Source organism: Anopheles maculipalpis, chromosome 3RL (genome assembly GCF_943734695.1).
Source record: "Anopheles maculipalpis chromosome 3RL, idAnoMacuDA_375_x, whole genome shotgun sequence".
NCBI lineage: Eukaryota > Metazoa > Arthropoda > Insecta > Diptera > Culicidae > Anopheles > Anopheles maculipalpis.
The window spans coordinates 26719335-26743319 of NC_064872.1; the positions used below are offsets into that span (position 1 = coordinate 26719335).

Here is a 23985-nt window from a genome sequence, read left to right on the forward strand (position 1 = left end):
GGGACCGGTGGCTGTCACGGTTCATTGACACGTGCGTACCTCGCCGCTCGTGTTAGAAGCGGAAAAAAGGCACGTAATCACGGAGCCGTTGATTATAATGGAGCCGCGAGACACGGGGGTTACCGCCGGATGATTGTTAGAGCTTTATTCTGAACCGGTCAAGGGATTTTTTTTCTTCTGTAGCTCTATAAAGTACGCTCGCTGCAACGCTGTTGTGTGTTGTGGTGTGCATATTATTATTAAACACTGCAGGGTCGTTAGAGGAGGTGTTTAGATTGACGATTGCTAGTTCCGTTTTCAAGATTGAAATCAGCCGCGGGGCTGAGAAGGTTCGACCGTGTTGCTTTTGATACAGCTTCATTGAACTATGACTTCAAGTTATTGGATGTTTATAGTAGAATGGCAGAGTCGATTGAAAACAATGTTAGCAAATAATAAACAATCTTATCAAAAAAGATCTGAGGAATCGTTGGGATTTTTATACTGTATGTGTTATGTTTTCCGTTTGAATGAAAAACATTAGTTGATACTTAGAACTTAAGTATTTTTTAAATATTGAACTTCGTGTGTGTGACTACAGATGACAAAACTAATGTACAAAGCTGTAAAATGCACATACAAACAATAAAAAAAAAAACATAAGCACAATAGCAAGAGAACAGAAAGTAAGTAAGACGATACAAAAGATAAACATAAAATTACAAACAAGTGTAAAATACTAAGTAAATAAAATGTGTATATATAAATATCAGAGATAAGGAAAAGAAAATCCGATGTTTAAGTAAAAGTATTCTTAAAAGACACACACACACAGTCATTTAAATTTTACAAATAAAACCTGAAATATTAACAACATTCATGGTACATTGTGACATTCAAATTCACGAACTTCAAAGCATCTTACCACTAAGTTTATTCTACTTATTAGTTATTCCGTTACCCAAACCAAAAAAATTGCTTCCTTCACCATCTGACTGCAACAACAGCAAATATCTACTTCCTTTAGATGACATCTTCTCGCTTCCAGTCTCAAACCCAACCTAACCATGCTGCCAATTTTCTCCGCCATCAAAACAGTTTGGTGTGACCCAGATAAACGGCACATTTTTTGCTCGAAGCACCGTGTCAAAACAACAATCACTAACCGAGCTGGTGCTGGTCTAGTTCTAGACACTTTTACCTTGCGGCTGATACAACGGCAAAAGGACCGGTAACGCATTAGAACGAACATCGTGAGGGCGGGTTCGTCGTTGTTAGCATTAATGTACGGACGACAAACGATATTTTGTTCCACCTACAGCCAAGTATAGCGGTCAATGTTAAACTCCGTGCTGTTGAGTGGAGAATCCAATTCCTGGTGGCCTTATGGTAAGTGACAAACCCAGGAAATGTGTTGCTTATATTCCCGATCCAATCAACTAGGTGGCCTCTATTTCATTCGTTGCGTTGATAGAAAGATCATTTTCATTAATTACAACATCGAACATTCTATGTCGCGCGTATACGATCACATGCAGCTTCCTGGCAGTGATGTGTGTGCGTGTTCTGATCGCAAAAAAAAAACCCGTCGCGGCACACGTCATCTTCGATGAAGTGTACGTGGTGCGTGCGTGTACCATCGCGGATGACATTTCATTGTCGATCGTCAGCAACCAGCTACGGTTTGGGGGGGTTTTGGGTGGCATCGATCGTTGTGGTAGTAGTGTATGCTTCAACAAAACCAAAGCAATGATCATTTGCGACGGTGTTGGTGTGGTCAATTTATTTTTTTACGGTCCAATGCAACACTACTTGATCGTACAGCTGATGAGCGATGTGAGCATGTACATGTTCATTGCTTCTGCTGCTATCATTCGCAGCAGCACGAACAGAACGGGGAAAAATGCATCAATGCATGACACAATCACTGAACAGCAGTTTATAGCGAAAAATGATTGTACAACAGCGCAGATTTATAAGTATGGCGATAGAACATTCTTTTTTCTAGCTGTTTTTGGAATGTTCAAACATGATGTTTAAAATTCGTTTTAATAGTTCAAGGCGATCAAGCGTAATTGAATAATAAAAATTCTGGAAAAAGCCTCAATAGACCAATTCTAAGACGATACTTTCATTATTCTAACAAAACTCTATAAACAAACAAGTTCTCTTTACTGTACTTCGAAGGCATCGAACCTTGAAGGCTGGTTTTTTGTTAGTTCTCTAAACATGTTCAGTACATTTCAGCACGCACTTGTACCGGTTTTTTACGTTTTACCACGTGCAAAAAAATTAATTTCATCAAACATATTAACAACATCGTTTAATAAATGAGATCGCACTAACGCACACCATTGTACGATTTCGTTTTTAGACGCACACCGAACGTCACGGAAAACGGATTCAATATGCTCGCTGTAAACTGGTTTGAATTTTACAATGACGCAAGGTTGCGACCGTTTCAAGGTTGGTTGGTCAGTCTCCTCTTGCCAGCGAGTCTCGTGACGTCCGCTCTTGTGCGGATTTTCTTGTGCGGCGTTCCACCACCACCCGATGCTGACCTGACCCTCTTTCTTCGTAACAACCACAACCATCGACCGCTGGTACACGGGCACGGGCCAAGAGAGCCTTTCACGCGACCTTTTCGATGGGCTTTGGACCACATCAGAGCAGCCGCGAGCTAGGATCGGTCCTACGAAGGACGCCATCATGGAGCAGCTAAATCGGTTCTGAGTTTGGAAGTTTACTTTGTGCCAAATCGTTGAGCTTCTTTTTTTGTTTATTTGAGTTTTGAAGTCGACTTTTCGGCGACAAAGGCCCTAACCTGACGATGGTGCAGAAAAAAAGGTATTGAGGTTCTGGCGTTAGCCGCTTTGGTTTTGGTCGGCAATCCGTGGAACTGAGGATTTACAAACCATTACATCCGTTTTCGCATCGGAATTTTGGCTTTGATTTGTGGTGCTTAAATCCGTTTTTCTCACAATTTAAAAGCACGATGGAATGGTTCGACAGGGTTGGCGATTTAAGCTGAAACTGCTTGATGGCAAATGTCGTCCAAAAATTGCACCACCTTAGGCACTTTTTTTCGTGGATAAAGACATTCCATCTCCATCAGCGCTATAGCTTGCCAGAAACATTCCAGTAGTCAACATCCAATTCACGAGCTGGTGCTAAATAAATGTGACATTTTTTTTTCGCTTAGCACATGCTCGAAATAGTTACCGAAGATTCCGAAGAGTGGTAGGATTTGGAAAAGTAGAGCAATTTATGCTAATATTTAGTTAGCTATTTTATGTTTACAGATTTCCAAAAAAAGAAGGATTAACATGATACTGCAAACTGATTGCCGGTTCCATCTTAAGCATGGATTTGTTTGGACTCTTTTGGTTTTGTAAAGCTAATGAACAAAGTTAACAACACTTTAAATACAAGCTTTAGCTACATTTATAGCTCTTCTACTTTATGTTCAATTGTTAATTAATATTGGTGTTTGACAGAATAAAACCCCTAATTATTTTCTGTAGCGTGCGTCAATGGTTTATTCAATTTTAAACGCCTTAAAGTATGCAATAAAATAATCTTTAATCGTCAGTAACAAGAACGATACGAAATGACTACCAAGTTAAGTCATCTACGAATATAAAAACACACAAATGCCCCAAAGATTCCGCACGGCTTTTTCTGTTATCCATCATTAATTGATTGCAAACATTCAGGTAATGAAAACCTACGACAGAATCTAATGTCTACGCGAAATGTTCCAATTACTATTCCTGGATTAGAAAGATCTATTGCAGGGTTTATCGTCTGAGTTTTTACTGGCTGCTCACATTTTTTGTCTTGTCGCATTCGGTTTTTGACTCACTACCTTCGGTTTTTAACTTGCCGCATTTGGTTTTTGACTGATCGTGTAAATTTTTGAATGCAAGCATCGGATTTTTAATTGGGAGCATTGATTTTCATCCGTCCGATTTAGGACAGCTTGCAAGGCCGTATGATTATCCGAGTATCAATTCCACAAATAAAGGTTTTGTCTCCCTGTATTCACTATTTCAAAAAATATATACAGATCTTATAAAAGATAAACTGACAGGAACCATCCTAAGAACGAATATCATCCAATATATTATCTTATCCACACGTATAAAAATATGACGGTTATATGACTTATTGAGGGATTGAAAACATCTCTATTAAGCTAGAATCGTAATCTGCTTCACACCATGACAGTGGTGCTGACATGCGCCATCAACAAAACGAACAAAACGCACGTGCCAGAACCTACAGCGTGCGCGCATATACATATATGGAGAAAAGGATAACAATTTGCCGACCAAGCGCGGACAGTCGTCTAGAACAGTTGGCGTGCACACCTTTCGCAACGTGTCACCACACACATCTGCTCTGAAGCAGCTGCGCAATGAATATAAAAGAGGACGGGCACTACAGTAATGATGTAAGCAAGTATGTTACAATAATAAACGGACCCCCAACTCCAGTCAACGTGGAGCACTGGAACGTTCCTATTGTAACTCTGTAACCAATCAAACTACAAACACACGGCCATGAAACTTACCTATTGCTGTGCTCCTGAAACGAACCGCCGTCCAGCAGACGGATCTTTGCAAACAGCACCGCATTCAGGAACGGCACCTCCACCAACTCCTCCAGGTGGAGTTCCACCGAGAACTTGTACTTTTTCTTCTTCATCATAAATGCCATTCCTGGGGCGCCGGGCCCTATTAGTGTCATTCACGACGGTGTGGTATTTTATTGTCGGGGTGGGTAGTACAGTGCCACCCGTGAACCGTTGCGCGACCAGACCCCAAACGATGCCGCTTGTACCGCGCGCCAGGAACTTTCGTTCCCTCTTTCTTTCACGGCTGTTACACTATAAGATCTAAGCGGTCAAGCACTTGCTAATAAAATGTTGCACTTAAAAGACAGCCGCACGATCGAGCTATTTAACCTTACATGTAGAATCAACACCAATCAAACCCACTTTCACCGACGAATCACTAATCACTCAACACTTGCTCACGTTCTTTACACGCTATTAGAAATAGATCAGATAAACGATAAATAACAACACATCAACAATGAATTTAATATTTTCCAACGCTTTTTAACGCGGATTTTTCACACGTTACACCGAATGGATACTGATACGAAATAGCACTAACAACGTTTTTCTTAGGGTCTCAGCATAATGACAGAGGCGCAGTTTTAGTAAGCCCCGCGTGTAGCAGCTTCACAGACAGCACAAGAATTCTAAAAAGATAAAATAGATAAAAAAATGACATTAGATAATGCGCGGGATTATAGTTTTAATCGAAATATGTACCTTAAGAGCTGTACTATGTCAGGAATGTATCAAAGGTTAACGGCGTTACGCAAGTAAAAAAAGCGTCCACACCAAAGCACGACGCCACACAATCTACTGACGTTGCGATCCCTTCCCGTTGGTTGGTTCGATTACAAAGGATGAAATGAATTATCACCTACCAATATCGCCGCGATAATCCATCACAAACCCTCAACCAAACCCCGTTGACAGCTCAAATCTCGATGTTGAGCATTTATCAACCCGTTGCAGCAGAAACAAAGCAGCAACTTCGTACCAAATCGCACCGTTACAGAACCGGAATTAAAGCCGGAAAATAACAAGGTAAGTAAACGGTATACCTCCTCCCGCCCACAGAGGTAACACATCCGGTTCAGATAATGAACAAACTTATCTTAGTGGGGACTGCCCCTGAGCGGCACAAGAACGTGCCTTTTTTGGGGGTTATTATTTGCGAACTTCAAACATGCGAAATGACATTCGCTGCGTTTGTTCTTGCGTTTGTACTTCAGCCCGGGTATGGTAACGCCATATAAGTATATTACGTTGATAGTGACGTAACGAAATTGGGTGTGGGTTTATGTTATCGTTGCTATCAAAGGTTTTCCACGATCTTTAGTTTGGTAACACAAATTGTGATTACGAAACTAATTCTGGCAGAAAATGAAAGCTGATAACATCTGGAGGCTTAAAAATGTGTTTTATAGAACAACCGTTATCGTAATTTGAACTAATGTGTGAAAAGGAATTTAATGAGTTCAAAGGTTACGAAAGTGTGAAAAGCAAATACGTAAGAGGAACCTAATTAGCATTACAACATAGAAAAGGTTTACCCTAATTCATAACATAATTTATTAGGGCAAGTACTTACGATAATAAGGAAAAACTTGTTGACAAAATGAGAAAAGTTGAAAAATTAGGAAAAAATAAGTCGAATTTTTGCGCCGGGTGATTAAAGCGAGAATAAAACCCCATTTTCGAATACTCATCCTCCCTTTACGGGCAATGTTTATCAGCATTTTTATCACATATAGTCGTAAATTACACTCGCACCCGTCGCACACCAAAGCCACAGAATACCTGGCAAATGAAGGTGTCTCCCCGGTAGACACCGATAACGCATCAAACCACAGCACAACAGCGACAACGTCGTCTTTATCACACTTTGCTAAGTGCATCGGCAACTCTAAAGAATGAGTCACTGACGCTGTACCTAGCAGTGGGCCATTTTTTGTTTACCAAAAACCGTACTTCCAGATGATTCGGGATAGCTGTATTTGCAATAAAAATTATTGCAGCCAATTGACGCCTGTTTACAGCCCGAAGACGACGCGTTTAACAGATGTTTCTTTCTTTTAAGCGAACATGAACCAAATTCTCCATCATCATTCATCCCAACCAACGCGACACGCCATGCACGATATTCTTTCCCTCGGTGATGTATGCCGTCGTCTAGCCCCGCACCCAGTCACATACACAATCTGCATTCAATTACATCGAATTCTTTCGCAAATCAAGACCACATTCCGGTGCACAAATTGCCCTTCCGCCAGATGGTCAATTGAAAAATGACACAAATGTAGTGCACACCGTACGAACGAGCCATCGTTGTGTAAGTGGTGACATACATCTGATGAGGGTTTTGCTTTCGGGAAGGTGGTGGGACAGGACATGAGCACACACAAAAAAAAAAATCCGACGAACCCTTGCCTGATTTCTCTTTGGCTAGGGGGCTCTTCCTTCCGAATGGGCGGCGGCATGTGCGGTAAGCGAAATTCCTTCTAAATTACCATACTAGGATTAAAATGGCTTGCACGTCTCCATAAAACGCAAGCCGCAGTAGCGTGTCAGCAGCTCGTTTCTCCGTTCGTGTCCTTCCTTTTGCTTCTTTTTAGGCCGGATAACCACACATTTTTCTGCTGCTTGCGCAATATGCGGCATCGAATAAATCATCACGACAAGCGACACAGCGTAGAGGAGGTACTTGTTGCTAAAGTCATTAACGGCCAGGGAGAATTTGTGTTGAAGTCAATAGGTAGCTATAGTGTCTGCAAACGTTATGTCGCAATGTATATTAGATTAAAAAATTAAAAAAAAAAACATGAAAATTCGTGACCTTGAAAGTGCTTTTGAATAAGTTTATTAAGAAGTCGAATTTGTTAAAGCTAGTCGAAAACGTAAACCTGAACAAATGTTCAAATAGGTCATATGAAGCGTGCGATGAAACAACGCCATCCAATAGAAGAGGAAATGAAAATAAACACAACGCTTGTGGATGTGGATATACACATCGGCCTCGACATATGGGAAGTAAATGGGAAATTTTCTGGAAAACGCAGGTTACAACCTTCGCCAGCCTCGTCTAACGGTGCGTGGCGTAACAAAAGGGTTGCGTTACCATGGGCTAACTGTGGCCGCACGTCACACATCTTGGTCAACGTCAATCTTTTACGATGCAAGCACGTTTGAATGACTGCGGTTTCCCGATTTTCACACCGTTTGCCACAAAACACCATCCGGAGTGACCAGCGGAATAAAGCAAACACACAGGCATCTTAGGCGAATATTACAGTGTGTGTTATATTTTTAAGAGTAGTTAAGAAATACATTATAAAGCCGAATGCACTTATAAATGATTTTTGGGCGTATGACAGTATTATCAAATATTTGAATAGTTTTTCTGTTCAATTAACAAATTTATTTTACGGCCAGTCCGTCTCTTTGAAATTAAAAAATAAAAATCGTAAAAATAAATCTTATTTCATCGTTTTCTATAAATTGAGCTTCATTCTAATTCTTCATTTTCTGTACTATATGATCAGACATGGAAAATACAATGCCTTATAGTGGTCAAACTCTTAGCCGAGCATGCCGGGGTAAAGGAATGTAAAAAGGAAGAAATACCTTGAGAAAATTTGTACAAAATCAACTCGAAAAGTGCTTTGAATACAGCACCGAGACATAATATTTAAACTAAAATTTAAAAAAATGGTCAAACTGCGATGAAGTAAAAGGATAGCTAAACCGAAAATAGACTTATTCCTTCAAGACTATGTTTAATCATATGTTGAAGTCGCCCCAATAATCATGCTTATAATTATTCCCCACCGTGCTGGTTCGTAAAATCGCGTATAAACACACTCGGCACAGCGCATCGCAACCGTTAGCAGGGACACACGCTTGGGAAATATGCCAAAACGGAAGCACTCCAATTATCCCAGAAACCTCGACTGCAGTGGGTAAACGTTCTCCAGCACAGGGAGCAAGAGGTCAGTTTTGTGTCTCTTGACATAGCTCCAGCATAAACACGCAGTCCCGTGGGATGAGATACTGGGGCGAGGCCCAGAGGAACATTGTTTACTTGTTTGCCCATATGGTCACGAGCGTGTGTTTAGCTTAGCGAATAGGTTTATATCGTTGGTCTAGTTTTTAGAATTCACTCACACGCAGGCAAATTTTTCCTAGCGCGATAGATAAATAAAGCTTGAGTTTCTTTATGGTCACACGAAAACTAGTGGAATGGTTAGGATCGCACTACAAAGAACGTGAGTTAGAACTTGTTTTTCCCCAACCTGAAGACAAATCGAAACAGACCATATGACGTGACGATAATTACACTAATGCACTAATAAGCCATTCTGACGTGTTGGACCACCGGGCACCACCTGTGATATATCCCTGTACAAATGGATCTGGAACATATCCCGGAAAGTAAATGGAAATGGGCCACGTTATCTTGACGTGTCTCTGCTACGTCAACCACACGCCCCAAAGATAACACGGTACGTTGAGTCTACTAGGCGTCGCATTCTATCTAGCGTACTCGCCGAAGCTTGGTGGGAACGGTACGGCCACCTCTCCGGCCCCGTTGGTAATGACATTCCAGCTTGGACACCTTCACCGCTTTATCAGTTGACCATAATCGGTAATTAAACCTTCACCGTACCCCACTCACACGTGGTAAAACGCTTCTTCCGCCAAACAAAGTGTTGCCCAACGCTTGCGAGGAAATAAAGACGAAAAATCCCACCGATGGGTCGTCTGCCACGCGGCATTAGTTTACGTTGCGTGATACGGAATGTGTGTTTACTTATCAAGTTCAAAGCGTTGAAGGCGTGCTTTGGAAGTGGCCAAGCATGTGTGTGGGCGATAAGGGTTTACTACGGTACAACGACCATTGGGGAAGCCATTATAGCAAGTGCAAATGGACAATGCATCGTACTTCTGGTGCAATCAGAGAACATGTGCTTGATGATGTCCGGGTGTGCAGCAATCTTTCCTGCACCGACTAATGTGTGGAACCAATAAACAATAAGTCCTAATGTTTACAGGTTTATGGACATTTTTTTCTTTGCTTTGTTCCTGCAAAGACTCACCTCGAGTTTCTAGAGTTGTAGCAGTAGTATTATGATTGTTTTGACATTTCGATGACACCTGATTTTAACAGTGCTTCTACAAATATGCCAATTAGTGTACAAGGAAAATGTTTCTCTCAAAAGAAAAAATCATATTACTCTGGAGTATTCAAAAAAATCCAATTATATTCTAAGATGATTCGAGGCACGGAGTCTGAGGTTAAGTATAAACAAACGAATAAAACATTAAAATTGGTAGTGATACAAAATGAACAGATTTATTGAACAAAGGTCAGTGAAGAATTCTGAAAGGTTTGTTTCAATCCTTAATGAATGTGAACGAAAAAAAAAAAAAAAACAGAGTATCATCGCAGAGAACCTGGTGGTTGGACACCAGAATGAGACATTCCAAAACAGTAACAGAACATTATTACTGGAATCAATAGAACCAACTCCAAAGTAGAATCGTAGTAAAATAGGTCAGAAATAGTTGCAAAGTCATCCTACTTCACGATCATGCTCGGTCGCGAATTGTAAGAGCTATGAAAAGAGCACGCTGCTACAGCTTGAATGGGATGTTTTAGCACACCCAGCGCACCGTATTCAAAGGTCCAGATTCCAACCATTGCTGTACGACTTAAGTTTCAACAAGTGAAGAAAGTGTGACTTGAGGAAAGGTTCGTTTTCAAGCTATTTTCAAGAATTTGATGTAAAACGGTGTTTCATAATAATTTCACGATTTTAAACTGCAATTTTAACAGGCGTGGCATTGAGCAAAAAGTTTATTTTGCTAACAACTCAGCTAATAATTCAACAGTAATATCGTATTAGCTCTAAGACATAGTAAAATTATTATTACCTGCTTAACCTAGTTTAAGATAGCTTTCAAATATTGAGCGTTACTTCCGCCTCATTAATCACGTACATGTTTAGATAATTATCGCTCAAAGTGTTTAACTTTAATGGTTTACGCCCCTTTTTGCTGACAGTACGAAACACACAAACTAAAATCTCGTTACGTTCTCGGCAGAAGCATTTCCTTTCCTGCCGACTGGTGTGTTTGTTTGTTTTGCTTTCCAGCCAAGTGTTTGTGCGATCTATCATCCCACCCTTGGCGAATTTATGTGCTGATAGGTGTTGCTGGTGCTTGGTCTAGGAAGTTGGAAATAGTTCTTTGAGAACTGGAAACGAAATAAAATTCGGTGGCTCCGCTTCGTTCCCCTGATCGATCTCCCATTACCACGTTCATGTGTATACAAGCGTGCGTACGAGCAGGAAAACTCTCATGTACACTGCACCCGAAGCAACCCGAAACAGTTCATTCCATTAGACGTCACGTCACGTTCCACCGTCGTAGGTCGTCCGCTGGCCAATATTAAGGAAGGCAACCATCGTATCACACCCCGAAAATGTTGCGAGTTGTGGTTTGAGTTTCATTTTCAGGAATCGTCTTCATTACTCCCTTTCGAGTGGTGCAAACACCCTCGGGTACTATACTTGAGAAAAGTATCCTCCTGGAAAACCAAGGGTGTAGTAGCGTGCCGATTTTGACGCAGAAGAAACCCGATAAATCATAACGCCGAAAAGCACCGAAATATTGCACGTGTTTGCCACTTGAGGCACGCGTGACGTGATGGGGCGAATTTTGGGGCGTAGTTTTGGGCCCGCTGTGCACAACGACGGAACGGTACGATTTCGTGAGCCGTGGCTGAGCTTTTCAAGTGATTTGCTGAGGGCTCGCCATCAGCACGTCTTGCCCAGTCTGGGGCGGATGGGTTTGTGGGGGAGGTGATGGTTCCTATTGAAAAAACGATTTCTCACCATTAACGTCGTTAGCGGATCTTTCCGGTGTTCGTTTGGACTGCAAGAATGATGACACATAAAGTCATTTTTCATCAAAAGGGATTGTGTTTTCGATAAGAAGCAAACAGAAAATATTGCAAAAAACTATAAAAATATGATCAAAAATCAAAACAATCGTTTTTATCATGAAAACTTAAGAATTATTTGACCATACCAGCTGGCGTATTTGCCATAAAAGGGAATGTTTTTGCTATAAAACTACATCACATATTTTGTAAATAAAATTAGCAATAAGAAACATTTTTTTATATTTTCTGCTTAAAGCAGAATAGCATTTCTAGCTTCATTGCTTCCTTCATTCCACCTGCTTTTGTCAACAACACACAGGGTACCAAACACCTCCTTTTTATTGGTTCATAAATTCAAATTCGATTGGCAAATTGCTCGAAGAATCGCGTCAATAAGGTTCACAAAGATCAATTACCATATCAAAGCCAATGAGCATGAAAGGTTCTAACCCTATACAGCAGTACCATGATTCGATGCAGTTTGAAAGACGTAGATTCTGTGGCGGCATTGTGCCACATACAGACGCAGGCACCTCGAAACAGTTGTTATGATTTCATTGTGGCATTTTGCAATTAAATTTACAGACCTGGACAACAACGACTGGAGCGCTTGGGTCAAATGAAATGGAAAGCATTGGTAGACGAACGTGAACATGAAGCAACACATACTGGCATGGGCATGGAATGTGTGCAAAAGTTTAAATCTAAACTAGTAACATAAACATAATCATTAGCGCCACCTACACATCCAACCCGTTTTTGGGGACTGTGTTTATATGAAGGCATTTTATTTTCGTAACCGAAAACTTGCAATGTAAATAGGAGCAAATATTTGGAAATTTTACGCACGCGAACCCATAAACCCCGTCGAGCGATGTTCACGTGAAGCTCAGTGAAGGAGCCTCCACAGCTGTACGATGGAAACATGTATAGCGTTTGATGAGCCAAACATGAACCTGTTCGCGATTTAATTTGTATGGCTTCGGATCGAGCGTTTGTGCCTGATTTGTTGCATTTTGGGCGCGTTTTATTCCACGCTCTGTTTGCTTTGTGTCCAACGTGTGCTTTATGCCTACGGGTTGAGTAATTTTGTCGAGACTAGACAGTATGAACGCGCAATGGTCCATCCATCGTCTCGTAGAAGAGGATCTTGAATGTATCACGAGAAAACATTGTCTCGAAATTCCTTTCTACCTCGTTTTCTCCGAGGGTAAATTCTTCATTCCGAAATGAGGCATGGATCTCCTTCGCTAGATAAAGAGTCCACTTACTGCCTGTTTTGTTTCCCAAGCACACTCGAAACGCCCAAACGCGCTGACCCAGTCTCCTAATACCCCATTGAAGGATCCTTAGCGATCTTATCGTGTGATCTCCGGTTTCCGCTGTGGAATGTAAACGCCAGGCGCTTCAATCCATTACAAGAGGACACAATTACAGTAAGCTTGCCTCCGTACGAAAACTTCTTCCAAACTGGCGCAAGGTCTGAGGGATAGGCCTCAAGCTAAACACAAGTGTCTACACTTGAGCTGAAATGCCGAAAAAACTACTGTTTGCTGTCTGCTGTGGTTGGGTGTTGCGTTATCGTTTTTCGTTTGTTTTTCATTCTTTTGTTAGCGCTCGAGTAGCGGGATTTATGCCGTTCGGTTTTACCCCGGGAGCAGCTCGGTCGCCCTAGTAGGGGCCACCATAATAGAATGAAAAAAAGGGCGCACATGCAGACAGAGTACGCTGGACAATTAAAGACACTAGGGCAGCTAGATGCGAATGGAAGGATATCGCTGGGACTAAGTGTGTCTTGGCTAGCGAATGAAGCTTTAAATCGATAGATTAATCTACACAGTGCGTAGAGCAAAGTACACCACAAGACCATTGGCGAACAAAAAGGGGTGCAGAAATGTTAAATGTTTCTAAGAATTGTTATCATTATGATTATTTTTACCATAAAAAAACAAGTTGTTATTTTTATAATAACTTGTTTTTTGTCTGTTTGTTTTATTTATCTTATGTGCTTTTATTTATGTTTTAGATAATTTGTAAACAAAATTTGTTTTGAATTGTTTTTACTGGTGTGTTCCTCTTATTCCTGCGTAAATAATTTTTTTTTTATTAGCTTAAAGTTTTAACTTTTATGTATTTTCTAAATTGTCTATTTGTCTTTATTTATGTTATGTGCTATTGTCAATGATTAAATTGTTGGCTTTGATGCCTTTTTTTGCTATTTTAATTATCTGTTTTTATGAGCTGTTTTATATTTATAAATTTAATATTATCAACTTTTTATTTTATACAGCTTGAAAACATGATGTTGATTAGATTGATTTTGTTTGACTTTAGAATGTTGTTTTCATCATTCGTTGTCTTTTTTCTATGCTTTTGTTTTCATTGTTTTTTTTTTAATTGAATTTTTCCTTACTTTTCCAGTTTGTATTATTCACAACAATCATTATTTCACAAAACAGAAATAAATAAAAAATGGCATAGAAAAGAGACACATTCCAAAGTTTGTATCTTCACGATATAAACTTCATTGCATAAACTGATACCGACAAACCCACCGCAGCACACAGTCATATTAAAATTGATTAAAAAATAGAACAATTCCACCCTATCGTTTTTATTTTTCGCAAATGAACTGGACAGGCCCCGTTTTGCTGCTCATCAGAAACACAATTTCCTATTTCCGAAACCCTTTTCTGCGCCACAGAGGGAAGCAACAGCAATATAAATACCAATTTACCACCCAGCTGCGGTGGCCTCGTGCCCATTTTCATACTCATTTGTACTAGATTTCGATTAAATAATTACTATCCGAGAACCACCTGTTTGAGCGGGCCCGCCACCGGTTCCCTGGCAGACAAACGCACAAAAGGTAGTAGCGGTTTTAATAGAGAGCTTCTATTTTTCACAAACCACCCCGGGGTAAACAACAATCGAACCCAATCAACGTCTGCTAAGACATCAAAACCCCGACCAATAATCAGTCCAGGTTTGTGTGTTTGTGTTTTTTCCACGCTCCACGCGGGAAATTGTAGGGAAAAGAATAGGGCACAACTACGTCACACACCCCAGGGCACTACGGCGAACCTTCCGTTTGTTTGTTTGATAAATTTAGAGCAACTTCTGCTGTTTTCTATCCATCTTATTAGGCGCTATTCTTTCCCGTTTCACGCACACTACAACACTGAAGATGGCGCTTTAAACTTAAAAAAAAACAGGAAAAAAGGGGGAAAGAAATCATTTAAAGGCCTTTTCACTAGTGCTTCTCGTCGGAACGGTCAATGGCATTGAAGGGCAGCTGGTAGCAGAAAATAAAAGCATTACAACCTTCTCCATGGTAACCTGACCTGGCAACCCACATCAACTTACTGGGTATGGTCGAAAGCAGGAAGGAAGGAAGCGAGGTTTTTCACGCACAAACAGCAAGCTAGCGGGGTCAGAGGGAGCAAACCAGCTCGTCGGCAGTAGTTCCGCCATAATCACAGCTGGGCTTTGTACTTGAACTTCGTTGATCTAAAGATTTGACCGTGCACCGTTTCGGGCTGCTGAAGGAAGCAGCAGCAGGACAGCAAACCTTAGGTAGCGGATCTCGATCTTGAGAGTTATCTTTCGGTCGGAAAGATCGCACGTCTGCCCTGATGAAGAGCGCGTGCGGGTACATGTTACGGTACCGCCGATCGAGAGTTTTTGGCAGATAGATTCCACCAACTGGCAGACACACAATCTCAGTCGAGAAAAGCGCACCGTTAGGCTTATCTACTTCGCTTGTCTGTGTGGTCGGCAAAATCCAACGAAAAAAATAAAAACAGAAGGAACACTAGGTGAACCATGAAGCACAAGCAAAGGAAAACAACTGATAACAACGCGCCGTACGCGCTAATGCTGCTGTGCAAAAGATCAGCCCGATTACACCCGCTGCCACAATACGCGCTGGGCTCTATTTCTGGGTCAATTGTTTTGTCCAATCTTTCTCCACGCCACGCCACAGATTGAGCCTCCCGCGAGCAATTTACTTTCCAAGGTTCGGTGCGAAAACAACAATGTGGTTGTGTGCTTGCAACAAGAATCGGGCAGAGCGCGGGTGGTCTTGCAGAGTCTTGAGATTGAGACGAGAAAGAAAAGTGATAGACTTTCCATCCCCCAGTGTACTAATGCGCATATAACCGGCGCCTAATGTACATCACATCGAACACACCTGCTGATCGTAGATGTGATCAAAAAAGGAAGATCAAGATGGAAGCACGACGTATGGGTTATCTTTACTAACACAATTATAAATAGAATATTTTTAACATGCTGTTCAGATTGAGCTGATCTAGATTAACATTATATTGTATTATGATAAGTTTATAATAAAAGAAGTGGATATTAGGACTTCCAACACTTCATATGAAATTAAACCTTACTAAGCGTTTGGGGCGACCCCGTGGTGAGGGCCACCTTCACAAGGCAGGACTGGGATTCAATTCTCACGCGGATCGTTCCCCCATAATGAGCACTGACTATCCAATTATTTGGTAGCATCATGACATGGCCATTCATTGTCATCATTCGATGGCCGGCATGACCTAGCAGGCCGTTAAGCCGAGAAGAAGAATTTTTTTAAGATTCGGAGTGCTTAAAATGGCATTACGGGAAGGTTTGTCCGGTGTTATGCTCATGACAACTCCACCGGAGCCTGTTGAGTCTGATGCGTTATACTGTGGTGAGCGAATCTTCTCGTTTTTGTCGTCCATTAACCATCTTTACAACATGAGTTTTGTTTTAAAATGTTCTACGTCTAGTAAATTAGCAAAAATAGCTTTTCGTTTTTAGAATCGTCATTATTATCTGAATTGTAACTATTGATTTTATTTATTGATCAAACGATCAATAAAAAGGGCCTTTTTTTAGATTCTTCTTCAATTGAGTAATGGAAAAATGACATCGAGCGTAACAAATGATTAATAATGACAATAAGGCGTAGAGCCGTCATACTCAAATAAAATAAAATGACAAAAGATTGATAATGTTTAGCAGTAAATCTGACCGCAAGTACAGAAATAAAGACTTCAGAAGTTGATCTGCTGAAGCGTAGACTCCAACGGGACAGGTACTCACCCGTCTCCATGGCTCGACCGGACTGATTATCCAACTACGTGGTACCCAACAAGTGTATAAAGCCATTAGTTGGCCAGCGTGTCCTCGAAGGTCGTCAAGCCAAGAAAGAAGAAGCGAAATTGGTCTAAAAACTTTCTTACGCTTCTTAATTTGAAAATTAGAATTTTCCAATAGCAATACTATTCCCTCGTCAATTAATAACGTTATTACATCTCCCGAAAACATTGATATATCTATTTTGGGGTTGGTCAAACCCCGACCATACTTCACTTTTCATCGGCCACCAGGGCAACGGAGCAACGGTAACCATAACCACCCGGAATGGCATAACAACGTAAGGAAAGCCCCGTAACCAACTGCACTGTTGATATTTACAATTCCAAGCCAAACGCATCACACCGCTAACAAGACACGCTAGCTGGTCGTTAGGCAGCTGGCAGCGTACGCCGAAGCCTTTTTTTACGACGGCTTTTTGCTTGATGAATGCAGATGATGAAGCGGTACGCTACTACCACGGCTAGGCTTGACCTTCCTTGCAAGCAAAAAGGAAGCAAAAGTATCCATCAGGACCGTATTTCGTGCGATTCGGGAAGTTTGAGTTTATTGGCAACAGGAAGCACTAAGTCAACCGCGGGATCCTACACCGCACACACACGCACACATCCGTAACACGCGAAAACTCAAACAACTCGCCCACCGATGGTAATTCGATTTCGCGTTGTGGTGCTGCGCTACTGCTGGTTTTCGGACGCATTCAGGGGAGAGATAGGAGAGGTCGCCGTTCAACCGTGGCCTTGCAAAAAGTCACGAAACACAACCGCACACACTCCAGACGAACGTGAGCTTGCACTGCGAACACACACGCACCTGGGGAAGGGTCGGAAGGGAGCCGCTTTACGTAACAACGAAGGTACCAGGGCACCTACCTCGGACATCTGCCTTAGTGGTGATTGTGTTCCGGAGTTCGGGTGGATCACTTATTCCGTGTCCTGAGGCCACTGGGCAATAGACGCACGTTTAACCACTAGGAAACACTTACTGCCCGGAGTCGTAGCCATCGGGCCCATGGCCACTATGTTGAACGGAGAGACCGCGAGTGCTGCTGTCGAGCTGCATGACTGCGAGGCCTGCCGAGAACCGACTGGACACACACTGGAGTTGAATGAAGTACGTCCGTACTGAACCCTTGTATAGCGCGCGCGTTACATAAAGAGAGCAATTTCCTTTTGACGGTCACATGGACGTGAGCACGCGCGTATGTGTGTGTGTCAATCGGGAGAGCATGACGCGCTTTTCCTCAATCAAAGACACATACACACACACAGTCGGACGCTGCACCTGCACATGCGCCACATGCGAATCCCGTCTGGATGCGTCGGGACAAAGAGAGTTTGCCGAGAGAAAGCGAGAGAACAGGAAATGTACAACAGAGCACGGGATCGAAAGAAAGGGTCGACGAATGAAAAAGGGGAGCAGAGATGGCAGGTTCGAACACTGGTCTCCGTGGGCGGTTTTTTTTTTTTTTGAGACGGGAAAACGCTTGGTGAAAGAATCCCTTTTACCCCGATTCTAGCGATTCTTCTCAATGGGGGTAACCTTGAGTCGGCACGAGAGGGAGATGTCCGACAAAGAGGATGTCTTAACATGATTTTCGTGACCTCTTCTCCCGTATCGATGGACATGGAGGAACTACTGACACTCACCAGCGATGGCTTATCGTCAATTAGCTCCACGAGCATGTCCTGCTAAAATCGAAATCGATATTTGCCCCGCGTGGATGTTATCGTCAGGACACTACCGTCGGCGCTAGAGCACGTGTTTCAATGTATACGCCCCCGACAACGCCCTTTGAACCAGAGCGTCAGGGCAAATCCTTTCCAAGAAATGGGGAACCGACGATTTTTTTGTGTTCCCATTTTCACGTCAATCCACGACGCTTGACAGGGATGCAATCACTCAGCGAGGACTCTCCAGGACGACGACTGAGCACATTCAACAGCTACTGACATCCGGCATGACCGGTGGTGGTGGAGCATTTTTCGTCCATTTGCGTAGGTTGCGTCCGCCCGATCGAAACTCATGTGCATGCCATCCACCCACGACAAGGGCAGCGAGCAACTGGGAGCACCCTTGAATGGGTCCCTTGTTGAACGGAAATGGTGAAAGAATGGCGCCAGCATTCATGTTTTGTTTGGTGGGTTTGATGTGATCCTGTGAAATTGATAGGGGGTTTCCACCCACGACGACCGAAACTGTTTCGCTGGCTGTATATATGTAAGGCACTCACATATATGCCGAGTAAGCATTCGTTGATTCAATCGGCTCCGAGAGCCACCACAATAAAGCATAACGAATAATAATGCAAACAACAACTGGCAATGCATTGCTTATGGTTGATTTCATATAAATAAATTAAATTATTTTTGATTGTTTTTTGTACATCCTTTTGTACATGTGCTTTCGTTTATATGATTTTTTGCCAAATTATTATTTTAAAATAATTCAATGAGTTTGTTTTTGGTTTCTTTTCTATAGTATTCTATTTAGAAATTTTTATCATATTTTTTGTATGTGTGTATGTTATCATATTAAATTGTTTATGTTTATTACCGCTTTTATGATTTGTCAACGAAGATTTATTTAAAAAACTTTTGTTAGTTGTTAATAATTAAAAAAATTATAAGAAAGAAGTCGGTAATGTCTTATGCCTTTTTTAAATCTTTTATCGTTTCTGTTTTTATGTATTTACTTTACTTCTGTTTCTATTTGTTTTTACTTCTATTATTATATTCTGATCAGTATGAGATAATTAGTAATTTATATGTAATGCGCAATGTTTTGAGTTCTTATAAGCGGTTTGATTTATATATTTCTTTGCCCGTTTAGATTTTAAATTATTTTATTTAATTCATCGTCTAGAAACGCAATAAAATTCTCTCACAGAAAAGATCATAAAAATGAATTTCTATCACTTTCTTACAACGAGAGATCCTTTTTGGCAGAAGCAAAGAAAAATTCAACGACCATAAATGCTCATTCAAAAGGTAAACCCAAACGAGCAACCGTTAAAAAGGAGTCCGAAATGTAAGTAAACAATGCATTGTATTAACATTCTCCAGCCAGCATTCAGAATCGATTCGCAACTTGCTCTTTCAACGGCAAATCCTTTTTATAGCTTGGTGTGATTCCTGATGTAGTTCCAACTTTTCCAGATGAATTTTCAACATTGCGCCCACCCAAACAATCTGCACCGGTGCTGTGTCTGTCTCTGCCAGTACATACCACAAGCTGGAATTAGCAAACCAAGGCCCGGGCCGTAAACAGATGCCTAAAACCACCGAGTCGAGAGCGGGCAATAAAAAGTACATTAAAAGATTTGTAAACATTCGCCCATACTGCCAGTAGCGTGCGCGCGTTCTGGCCGTTCCGTGTGGGTTGCCGGCTTGGATACTGAGCCGCAATTTTCAATGGTACCACGGCAACCGTACCGACCCTGAAAATGTGATTGAACTTGGCTGGAACACCCGCGGGGAGACACAATTTTAGGTTAGAAACAGGGATTTAAAAAAAGAGAGACTTTTCCAAACAACCCCTCCAAGCCGTGCGATGGATGTGGATGGATGGTCCCCTATTTGGAGCTCCCTGTGGTCAATGAAATTCTTCCCAAAATCGACCGCTAAAAGCACGTGTGCAGCACGGATCATGCTGGTCGATTTGTATCCAAATCTCCCAAACAGAGAACTGACCAGCCAATGTCGATATGGTACGGTGCTTTGTACCGAAATATGTAGGCCAAGCCTACAGCTTTCGAACCAATGGTCAGCACATCATCCATCCACAACACAACAGTCGTGTGCTGCTGCCCGTTTGTCCGATTGGCTTTTGCACTCGTACACAGCGAACAAAGATGAGGTGGCGGGGTGGCTCATGATGCTGATCATGCCGAGCTGTTGCCTCGGATTATCCGCTAGAATGACATTGAACGTGTGGTACCCGCAGGCAGGGGTGAAATCTCGGGCCTACCGAACAACGCCCAACAGAAAATAAACGAATCTTACCGCTGCCGGAAACGGTGAAAATGGTCACCCAATGGTGTGGTGCGGGTGGCATCACATTGATTAGAGGTAAGATTGGGCCGCGAAACGAGGCCAGCTCGTGGTTAGCGTTTTGGGTGGAAAAGAAAGTAGAACACCGGCAAAGTGTGGTTCTGCTGTTGGCGCTCGGCCGACGAGTTTATCGAGCAAGAGGAGGATTGGGCGGCAAATGATCCCATCACGCAGTGACAGCTTTACAAAACACCTGGCTGCTCGTGAGGTGAATCTAATTAAATCGAAATTACAATACAGTTTTCAAAACTTGATCTCTTCTTATTGCACAAATTAGAATTTAAATATTTTGGTTTAAAAAATGGCAAAGTTTTTTTTATTAAGTTTGCTTCATTAAAATTAAATGAAAACTTGGGAATAAATATTTACGAAACGACACAACAGTAATTGATTTGTCCAGAAAGGTTACAATTCTAGCAACATTGCACAAAGCAATCCAAGCATTAATCGCCAGAGTGTGCTGTTACACAATTTAATATAAAGTTAATTCTAATTAATCTTCAAATCATATGCGAAACCTCTTTTTTCCATTTTTTATAATCACTTATACTTTACAAGTTTTTAATATTATTTTAAACACAAATGTGATGTTCGAGCAAGATCAATGTCATGAAAAATATTTTGTAGACAAGATGAAGAATTTGATATTTATTTATTTACATTTTATTATTACGGTCCAGTGCCGTATTGTCAAGAATTTGACATTTGTTCTGTCAAAAAAATGTATAAAAATTTATCTCAACAATTTTAAAGAGCTTTATAATGACATGATCATGTACAACATTTTTCTAGAATGTTAAATTATTTACTTCTCGTAAAAAAGGCGTTTAAAAAAAGAAAGCTTTTGAAGAGGCTTTACAAAATTATTCCTTTCCAAGGAATCGCCCAACCTGAAGGGTCTCCGATAAAATTTCAACCGAAACTCGACCCATCTCCTTTTACCAGTACCAACCACAGTACTGTTCTACCCAGATTTTGCGGGTGTTCATTCACGGAAAAGCTGTGGGTGAACTTGCACCAGGCACGTCTTCACTTCCATTTTTCATCCCACACACACACACACAGAAAGACTCTCGCCGTTCAGCATATGGGGTAGCATCGAAGCTTAACAAATCGATTATGAACCACCAATCCATACCCTCCTCTTGTGCATCGCGCCTCGTCTGCGGGAAAAACATTTCCACCTCAATCACACAGGGACAATTTTCAACCCTCGAAACCCACAGCTTAAACACCCTCCTGCACTTACCGCTTGTTGTGGGCGTTTCTCTGAAGACTCATTCTGCATTCTGTTGCATCATCACCATCACCGTTAGTGGCAGTGAGTTGAAGCCTGCCTGAGAAGCTAACGGCCATTAATAAATTATCTGTACCAGGCGTTTGCCACAAGAAAAACACACAGACACACTAGTCAGTGTCGGGGCATGTTTTACAGACAAGGCTAGGAAGAAGAAATGCCGTAAATAAAAAGAAAAGCCTCAACTACACCCTCACAGTTGCATAAAACAGCGGGGAAGGGAGAAGAGCCAGGAAAAAGGGGGTGTAGGAGTGATTGCCCAAAAGGCGTAAAGTTTAATGAACAAATCTTCCGATTCGTCCCTCGCCCAAAAGGAATCATCACATCACCGCCACCAGTGAATGAAGCATAACAAACGGGAGCATTATGGTTGGCTTTTGAGGGAACGAATGTTGCTTTTCTCTGGCCGATGTAACACAGCAGTCACCTGAACCTTTCGTCTTATGCGCCTCTGCACTAAGCGGTTACGATGTGAGACAAATTTTGGGAATGTATATTTCATACCAGCAGCTTCTCGTCGGCCAGCATTGTGTCCATAAGAATGTGGTGTGGTAATGAATTATTTATGTAACGTTTGCGTTAAATCACGTCAGGAGTTTACAGTCCGCAATATTAGGGCTTTTTTTGCGCATATTTTTTTTTGCCAAAGCTGGCCTCTCGCAAGAGGATTTGCCATTTTATGGGATTTAAATTGGGTATAAATATAGGTTAATGCTTGGGAGCGTGATCACAATTTCCGTAACGCGAATAACCTTTTAAAGAGACATGTGAGAGTTACTATTTATCATAAAAAGATTGATTGGAATTAAAGCACAGATTGATCGAGGAGGGTGTGACGAATTACAGCAAAACCATCATTATTTGACGGAATAACATTTATATCAACCTTTTTCGCATGTCATTTTTTGAAAATATTTCCAAATTTTATTACCCAAAAGATTGAAAATAATGTTTATTATATATAGCATTAATAAAGCATAATTTAAATGAAGAAGATTCATTTTGAAGTCACAATCAGACCACATAAAAAGGTTTCCATTTGATCAACAATAATGACATTAAATAGAGCAACCACTACTCAGTGAACGCATTAATTCAGCTAAATGAAAGATCTGAACAAAACGCATTTTTGAACGCAAAAGACACACTGCCCAGACAACACAACCTTTAATGGCGCTCTGCCATCACTTCTCCCTTTGGAGGGGTTCATCCTATCTCCCCAATTATCTACTTTGTTCACGAGGTACGCTACGCAACGCATCATTATTGACCGGTTTTCGACACTTTTCCAAAGACAGCACACACTCAGAGCCTTTTGGTTGGTTTTGTATGATAGGTGAAATAACAAAAAACTCACTCAGACAGCACGGGCACAAAAAAAAAGAAAACCATAACCGTTTATCGAGATGTGCTTTGGATCACACATATGCTCTATACTGGCTTGACTCAAGGACCATTCTCTCGCTCTTTCTGTGCCCCAAGACGAGAAGGAGAACTTTAGCAATAAAAAGGAAAACAAGCAAAAGACAACGGAGCCATTTTGCAATTTTTGCCACACACACACAACCACTAAACGACAAATTGTTAAAAAAAAAGTCTTTCAAGCGAAACGGCCATGTGGAATGTTTGTATTATCAACCCTCTGGCAGCTGTTGGGGTTTGAAGTTTGAGAATTTGTGAGCGACACAAAAAGGGTTTTTGTTACTTTTACAGATGCGAATAATCGTTCCATAAAGAGGAATATGTGCGATATAAAAAAAAGTCCTGTCTCTTTTTCGGAAGAGTTGATGACGCACTATATTAAATTAAATGATCGTATTTTTTGTCTTCTTTTGCTTGGGACAACAAAAAAAAAACATTTCTTGTGCTACACAGAAGATCTTTTTCTGCTTTTCTCAATAAAAAAAGTATCTTCCAGCAAGCAAATTATGAATTA

General features: G+C 41.3%; 2 protein-coding genes across 5 annotated transcripts in view; one reads left to right on the forward strand and one right to left on the reverse strand.

Annotated features, from left to right (window-relative positions):
- The window catches only part of LOC126563944 (mucin-5AC), a 38010-nt gene extending 33202 nt beyond the window's left edge, over positions 1-4808 (reverse strand). For all 4 annotated transcript variants that reach the window (XM_050220809.1, XM_050220808.1, XM_050220807.1 and 1 more), the window contains exon 1: positions 4556-4808. In XM_050220809.1, coding sequence (XP_050076766.1) covers positions 4556-4731 — 176 coding nt within the window. In that variant the 5' untranslated portion in view covers positions 4732-4808. The remainder of the gene's footprint in view (positions 1-4555) is intronic.
- LOC126565670 (thioredoxin-2-like) overlaps positions 1-23985 on the forward strand; it is a 286777-nt gene that overhangs the window by 124733 nt on the left and 138059 nt on the right. The gene's annotated exons all lie outside the window — the stretch shown is intronic.